Source organism: Lutra lutra, chromosome 9, assembly GCF_902655055.1.
Source record: "Lutra lutra chromosome 9, mLutLut1.2, whole genome shotgun sequence".
NCBI lineage: Eukaryota > Metazoa > Chordata > Mammalia > Carnivora > Mustelidae > Lutra > Lutra lutra.
In genome coordinates this window covers 183,293-191,582 of record NC_062286.1, presented here as the reverse complement: position 1 = coordinate 191,582, position 8,290 = coordinate 183,293, and the positions used below count along the sequence as shown (strand labels likewise).

Sequence of the window (8,290 nt, the reverse complement as noted above, 5' to 3'; positions counted from 1 at the left end):
GACCCAAGGGGCGCCCAGGGGGAGGGGCGGTGTAGGGGCGGGGCAAAGGGTCGGGGGTGGGAGGAGGGGCCTTGGAGAGATGGAGGGTCTTCGAGGAGAGGGTCGGATTGGGGGCGGGGCCGTGAGTCACCTGTAAGGGGGCGGGCCCAGTGGGGGTTGGACTCGGGTCGCCTGAGGGCGGGGAAGGGTGCCCGGAGCCCGCGGTGGGGGTGCGCAGGGCTGCAGACGCGTCCCCGAGGGCAGGCCCCCGGGCGGGTGGCCGAGGGTCAGGACTGTCCCCCGTCGCCCCACATCGCTAGCCGGGGGTGGGCGGAGCCCGCCCGCGCCCCGAGAGCCCCGCCGGCCCCCCCGCCCGCAGCTGTCCGCTCGGGGCGGCGTCGGCCCGCCTGGGCCCAGTTCCGGGACGCGCGCTCAGGGCCGGACTGCGTCGCCTCACCCGCCCCCTCACCTGCCCAGGTGCGCCCCGCCCGCGCCGCCCTACCCCGGGGGGCGGGCCCAGCGCGCAGCCCTTCCTGTCGGTGGCGGTTGTGCGCGGTCGGGGCGCCGAGGGCACCGGTTCGGGGTCGCCAGTGAGTACGGGTGTGGGCGAGGCCGGCGGCTCCCTGGACTGGGGTCGCCCCTTCCCGGTGGAGCCGGGCCGCGGGGTCCCCCCTGGACTGGGGTCGCCCCTTCCCCCTGGAGCCGGGCCCCGGGGTCCCCCCTGGACTGGGGTCGCCCCTTCCCCCTGCAGCCGGGCCCGGGGGCCGGCGGTCGGCGCGAGAGGGCGGGGGCCGAGATGCGTCTGGGACGCGCGTCCGCTCGCAGGTCGCTCCGGACGGGAGTGACCGGCCCCCGCCCCGGACGCGACCGCTGCGGCTCACGGACTTGACTCTCGCTCGTGACCGTCGATGTCCGAGACCGTCTGTCCCCGTCGGTTTCGGGGAGGGACGCGGCGAGGCGGGCGCGCCGGACCGCGGGCGGGGACCGACCAGGCCGTGGGGGACCCCTGGGAGTGGACAGCCTCCGGGGGCACAAGGGGCGGGCGGGGTGGCCGCTCGGGCGCCCGGGACGGCGGGGCTGTCGGTGCTGCGGCGCCTTCTCTGGGCTGGAACGCGCGACGGGCGCGCGGGGACGGGGGTGGCCGCCGGGACATGAGGCGCACCTGCCGCCGCGGACGTTTCTCTTCGTTTCCACACGCGTTTCCACACGCGTTTCCACGTCGTCCAGCCGCCGCCGGGCTGCGTGGGATCGAAGGACCCGGCCCCGGCCCCTGCCCCCGGGAGCCCGGGTCTGATGGGCCCGGGACGTTCTGTAGGGAGGGGACGGGGTTCCCAGGTTTTCTCCTGCCTCCGGGACACGCGTGTCCTGCCGTCTCGTCCTCGGGACTGTCATCGTGGAGGCCTGGGGCCCCCGACGAGCGGTGAGTTAGGAGGTCGGTTAGGTCTGCGCCCTCCAGACAAAGCCGGTGTCCCGGAGCCTCCCTCCCTGTGGGGCCGCGCGTGATGACCGGCGCGGTGCCCTCCGGGGGGTGTTCGCCGATGGCTGCGCTGGACGTGAGGGCAGCCGGAGTGACCGCGACTCCCGTCCAGCCGCCTTGTTTACCCTCGGAGAACCGGCTGTTGGGTTCGCGAGTGTTCAGTCTGAACAAACTCTGTCAAGAAAAAATACTAACCCTAACCCTCATCTTGTGTGAGACCAAAAACCACGGGTCAGTCTGTGCTGGTCCGGACCGTCTGGTGCCCGAGGTCCGCGGAAGTAGAACGTGCGCTCCGGAGCGCTGGCGCGGGTGGGCGGCCGTGCCGCTGGGCTCGGGTCGCAGACGTCCTTCGACCCGCTGCCTTGTTTGCGGAGGTGTCAGGGTAAGACACGATCCTCTGCAATTTAGAACCGAAGCCCAGCACAAGTTCTGTTGTCTTGGAGAAGAGTCCATTGTCCATACCTGGTGATCCGACGGGAGTGGCGCGTGCATGGGGTCCGGCTGTGAGCCAGGGTCGCGCTTGGGTTTGAGGAAAGATGAAGTGGGTGTAAATCGAGCGTCTCCTTACGCTGAAAGCTACAGCCTCTCTGTCCGGCATCTGCAGCCGGGGGTCAGGGGGAGGACAGGATCGCACGGTACACTAATGTTTGGGGTTCACACGGCCAAAAGTATGGACATACAAAAGTATGGACACTTTAAAGTATGGACTAGGAAGGCTGCTGATGTGACCAGAGAGACTGGATTTGATTTCTGGAACTGACAAGTTCTGCCCCCTTGAGTCAAAGGAAGTAGTTTAACCAAGGCCACAGAAAGCTCAGAATCCGCTTGAGAAACAATGTCCCTAGTTGTCGGGCAGTGGCAGGGGCATTCAGGACGGTAATGTAATAAGGCTTCTGAGCTAAGGGCGATATGCCAAAGCCTTCTTAAAAATTACGTAGATGTATGAAGTTTCCTTTGAAAAAATTTAATCTAATTATTCTGTATATTTTCTTAGCAGCATTCTAGTTCCTTTGATTTTGGTTAGGGTTTTATCAATTCAGTGAATTAACCTTTATTTCATGTAAGTTATAAGGCTTAATATTTTGGTCAATATCTAATTAATGGGCATTTGGAAAACCTTTTCTAAACTTCGAACCTTTTTCTGTAGGTGCCTCTCTCATAGCATTGTTGGTACTTGTTGATATGAAGGAAAATCTGGGGAACCCTGACCTTGAGAAGTGGGTGTGGGGTGCTTAACCATGGTCAGTTTCTCTCCCAGGTGGCAATTTGGCCCCAGCCAAATTTGGCCCCAGCGACCCAGCCCCTAGTTTATTGCCGATGATTAATATGTAAATCATTTCCACAGCTTAAGCTCCTTTCAAGCTTTTGAGGTTTCCAAAGTAAAAATTTTCTTCCCAGTATTTTAGAAACTTAATTTAAAATAAAATTGTCTTATGAAGGACATTTTCAGATGTTTTAATCACTTTTTTTTAAAAGATTTTATTTGTTTATTTGACAGAGATCACAAGCAGGCAGAGCAGCAGGCAGAGAGAGAGGGAGGAAGCAGGCTCCCCACTGAGCAGAGAGCCCAACACGGGGCTGGATCCCAGGACCCTGAGATCATGACCTGAGCCCAAGGCAGAGGCTTTAACCCACTGAGCAACCCAGGCACCCTGTTTTAATCACTTTTTAAAGAAAATTTTAAGCTAAGTTTCTTAGCTCAAGGTTTGGCAGCCATTCTCTTTCAGGAGGAAACTTGAGTATTCTTAGAGAATTGGCTTCGCCTTGGGATTCAATAGACTCAAAACTTTTATGAATGTTCAGATGCTAACTATGATTTAAGAGTTAAAAGGCCTATTTAGTAATGAGGGCCAAATCAGGAGGGCCATGATTTGATGCTGAGGACAGGAACGGAGGGTTATGTCTAAATTGTTATTGTTATTTGTTGACTCTGACAGAGAAATTCACTGTACGTAACTATGACCAGGCAATATGACTTCATCAGAAATTTAATAAAGTCTGTGCTAAAACAAAATATCTGGAGTCTCGTGTAGTTCAGCTGAACCCGAAGGCATCCGGGCCGTGACCAGGCTGCTGAACCCCCAGTGTACAGGGCTTAGAGACCCACTCTGTGGTGTGCAGGCCCTGCAGGCGAGATCTGAATTCCCAAGTCCCATAGCCCCCTTTCTGTGTTTACAAAAAAGGCTGCGACCTTTCCCCACAGCAGGATGTTTGCAATAGCAGCTCTCAACTGTGGAATTTGCTTACTTGACTGGCTCAGTTCTGCTTGCTTGATAGGGTTCACAGCAGAAAGTCTTCTGGGGATAAGATTTATGTACTATTTACCAAGTTTTAGTTGCATGTGTCAGAAAATCTGATCCAAATTGGCTTTAGCAGAAAGGGAAAACGAGATGGGCCAAGTGACTGGGCAGTCCCAAGCTGCTGTGACTTTAGCTGTTCCCTAGTCCTGGGCTCCAACCAGGCCAGCAGAGCCCCCATTCTCTCTGCAGCTCTGGGGCAGTGTCCTTCTGCATGGCTGTGCTCTCAGGCTCTCCCCTTGTGGTGACAAAATCTTGGAGCAAGTCCAAAGGGAAGTGCCTGGAAGAGGAATTCCAGCAGCTCCACACAAGCCCTTGGTGAGATGCTGACGGGTCAGCTTTGGTTTGAAGCTCTGCTGTGGCCCAAGATTTGTTCTAATTTGCACACTTGGGTCACCTGCTCCATTCCAGGGATGGCGTCTGTGAAAGAGGTGAACTGTGCTGGTTCTGAAATGAGACAGAGGCATTCAGGAGGAGCAGGAACACATTTCTGCCCCAGTTTGCTAACCCAATTCAGGAAGTTGTCATGAGCGCCCAGACATATGCACGAGGCACTGAAGGGCACCGATCAGTCAACCTCCTGCTTCTGGCCCGTGAGGCTTGTAGTTTAGTGGTGCAAAAAGAAGAAGTTGGGAGCACAAAGGAAGTAGGAAGAGAAGACAGCTGGGTGGGTGTGAGATTCAGATCACAAACTCAAGTGCTAAAAATATGAAAACGTGTCTTGAGCCCTGGTTTTCTGTCCGATTTGTGTCTCTGCCTTCTCCCTGGAGGTAGTCGTGTTTCAGGCCAATGCCAGGTCTGGGCTAGCACTGCCCACTCAGATTTGCTTTGGATCTTCAGGTGCCACTGCCCCTGGAGATGCTGCTGAGCTGCCCCTTGCTGTATGCGCAAGGCTCTGACAGTCCCGGCCAAGAGGACAGTGCAGTGTCCTCCTGTGGGCAGGACTGCCGGCCCTCCCGTGCCTCCTGGGCTGGCAGGAGCTTCATGGGGTGAGCCCTGTTGGCCCTGGGCATGCAGGGGGCTGCAGCCCTGGTCTCATGGCCATCAGACCCCCTTGGGTTTCCTTCCCTGTTCTCGTCCTCCCTTTCTTTAGAGGATGTGGGAAGGGTTACTTGAAGGCACTGCACCATGAACTTGTCCCTTGCTTCCCTCTGGCCCTCATCTCTCGCAAGGTCTGGGAAATATTATAACATCTAAGAGGCAGAGAAATGTTCTATTACTCAGCACATTTTTTTTTTCTAAATCCATTGGATTCTGTATGTATATCAACTCCGTCTAGTCCTCACAGGGATTTGACCTCTAATTCCCAAAGGCTGTACAAATACTTTATACAGTTAATACATGTCGGGTGTCGGTGTCCAGCCTCGGCAGGTCCAGGTGTCCCAAAGGAGGGGCAGTGTCGGCGAGAGGAATGAGAGGCCAGACAGAGAGTTCTGGTCAGTAGTCAGGCATCTCCGGTTTATTGCCGCTCAGTGAGTGCCTTATGTAGGCAGCTTACTTGCGGCAGGGGTTACATTCGTGCAAAGGACATCACAGGACTCAAGCACTCATCAGACAATTTCTCTTTGTTCAGCACGTGTTATTCTAGTTCAGCTATAATGGGTACAGGCTGGCGCCAGGGATGGGGACAGGGTCTTGCTTCTTGAGTAATCATGTCCCTCAGAAAGCCACGGGAGGCAGCACAAATATGTGCTTTTTGGTAACTTATTCTGGGGTCTGCAGGAAAACAGGGTATAGGTTAATGGAAAACGAGAAGCTATCTGGAGAAGCTAAGTATATAGGAGAGAAGTAGGGACAAAAAGGCGTTTCCTTTGCAGCAGGCAGGGTGTGTATCAGTGTCTCGGCTGTGAGGCCTTGGGCAGACATCAGCCCAGGGAGGAAACCGTCTATCGCGGTGCGCATCTAAAGTTCTCCAGTGTCCAAGGTGCAGAATAATTCACCTCCTTGAGGCTGCTCCGGCCCGCGAGCCCGAGAGATGTTTGTGGTCGATTAGCAAGGGGCTCTTTGTTTGAGAGAGACACGGGGATGAGAGGAAAAGGCAAGAGACTATCAGGCCGTGCTTATCTGCTGGCGATCCGGCCCTCGGCAGGATTAGGCCTGCATCAGTTCAAACCCTAACCTAGTGGGGCAGTGCCCGTGACCAGGCCTTCTGGCTCCCAAGAGTCGGCCGCTTTACCGTGTGTCATTATGGCGTGTGCTGGAGATGCCACAGGTAGGAAGATAGTCAGAATATTTACCCCATGCGCTTGCCTTGTTGCAGAGGAGACGTACAAGAAAGACTACGATAGGCAGACGGATGACAGGGCGGACAGATAGATATGTAGATACAGACAGACAGGAGCCTCTGATTGACAGATACGGGTGCAGACCTACAGCATAAGGATGTGTGTGGTTGACCTACAGCGTAAGGATTTAGGCTGTGGTGCAGACTAAAGATGATGGGAAAACTCAGAGGTAAGCGATGGGGTGCCGTTCTCTGAGCTATTACTTAAGTGGAACATTTCTGTGGAGAAGTGACCATAGGGGTTCAGGACGAGGAACCAAGACACCAGGCAGGAGGCTTGGGGTAGCTGCCACGAGAACTGGTCATGTTTTGGGCCAGGCCGGTGGTGAAGAGGAGGAAAAGGGTGGGGGCCGGGGGACAAGGGGACCCTGGCGAGAGACTGAGGAGGAGGCCTGGCCCCTGGCTCTTCACTCTTTCCTGCGGGTAGATCAAGGCCATGCCAGCAGCCGTGGTGGCTGCCGGGTCCTTGTGAGAACCCAGAAACCAGACCCGGGGGCAGGTTTGTCCCTGGGCTCTGCAGGTCACTGCCTGGTTGGCGGGAGCCCCGGTGGAGAAGCTCCGCAGCCCCAGGAAGGTCAGCCCCGGAGGCAGCAGGAGACGGAAGGCTGCCTCGTCGACCCACCTCCGCGTTCCTGCTCGACGGCCTGTCCATGCGCTCAGCCCCAGCAGCAGCTCTGTGATCCAAGGGGTGTGCGGAATGGTTTCACTTAGAAGCAGCATTTTAAGTTGGTCTTGAAGAATGAGTTACATCTCAAGAGGCCACAGGTTGGCCAGGGTTTTCCTTAAAGGGCCGGATAGTACATATATTAGGGTAAACAGGCCAAGAAACAAAATTTGAGGTTATTTGCAGACACTTCCACAACAAGACAGAAAACTATGACCCGTTTTTTTAGTTGATAAAAAGTGAAGTATAGTGATTGAGAAATTTTCTTTGTAATGCAAGTCTTGTGAGGAGTCAGATGTGATCCTGTGGGAGAACATGTTGCTACTTGAGGTTCAAAGTTAATGTTCCTTCTCATCAAAGGAAATCACGCATGTTCAGCCAGAACTGATCTTACCGGTTATATCCGTGAGAATGTGTTTTCACACAAAATATTATTATCCTTTGATTTGATTTGTTTAGCTGTTAAAAATGTAAAAAATCTTCTTACCTCCCAGCCCATAGGTGAATAGATGGTGGCTGGACTTGGCCCAGGGCCACCATTGGCCGACCCCGGGGCGGGGGGTCCCTTTCCCACTTCCTGCCCCTCAGCTCCCAGGGTGCCCTTCGGTGTGGGCTCCAGGATCAGCAGCAGCAGCCCTTAGAGGATGACTCCTTTCAGGCAGGCACAGGGACAACCTTCCCCAGTAGTGACCGTGGGAGGGACATCGCCAGAGACCGAAAGGGGTCAGCTGTGTGGCAAGAGGATGCCGGTAGAGCCCACCCAGCCACAGGCCCAGGAGAGGCCCCTGTACTCAGAAACCAGAGCTCCACAGCTCCTGCCGGCACCCAGACGCCAACCACAGGCCCGCGCCACTGGCTGCGGACAGCCTGCCCCCCAGCGCGTGGCCCACCAGCCCCTGAGCTGGTCCAGCCTGGGAGAATGTGGCCGTCCTCTCCAAGGAGTGTGCACCACCTCTTCCAAACCAGTCCTTGCTGAGCACTGCCTCAGCCCTGGGCGCCATCCAGGGCGAGTCACTCTCGCCGATGACCGCCCTCACAACCTGCTGTTCCGGCTCGCCCCAGGCGGAGCTCCACCTCTGGAGGATGGGGGGGGGGGTTTGCCCAGAGCTCAGGCGCCCAAGGACAGCACGGAGTAGGGCCCTAGAGCTCCCCTTTGCTTTCGGGACACACTGAGAGCGTTGGTGTAGAGAAGGTGGATCTTTTTAAATGTTTTACGTTTAATAGTAATACAATATTAACAATACAATATTAACAATACAATATTAACAATAGTTAATACAAGCTGCTGCTTGGCTCCTCTTAGAAGGACTTGCACTGGTGTGTGAGGAAACCCCGTAACCGAGAGCGTTAGCAGAGGCGGGATCGCACTCGGTGTCGGTGCCCACGTTCCCACCTCTCCAGACCAGTGAACGGACAGCACGGATGCAGGACAAGCCAAATCGTAAGTCCGAGAATGAAAGTCGCAGGTACTTCCCCACCATCTTTCTTCTTCAGAGAGCAGAAGTGATGTTGGAAACGTGGTGGTTAGGGTGATATTAGCTGCGGTAAACAGCCTCCAGATCGCAGTCACTTAGTCCAGCAAGAGCCAC

General features: G+C 55.8%; 1 protein-coding gene across 1 annotated transcript in view; it reads left to right on the top strand.

The window, feature by feature from the left end:
* The first annotated feature begins 457 nt into the window (after positions 1–457).
* SH3YL1 (SH3 and SYLF domain containing 1) overlaps positions 458–8,290 on the top strand; it is a 35,471-nt gene continuing 27,638 nt past the window's right edge. Inside the window, exon 1 of the mRNA XM_047743947.1 lies at positions 458–569. Coding sequence (XP_047599903.1) covers position 569 — 1 coding nt within the window. The 5' untranslated portion in view covers positions 458–568. The remainder of the gene's footprint in view (positions 570–8,290) is intronic.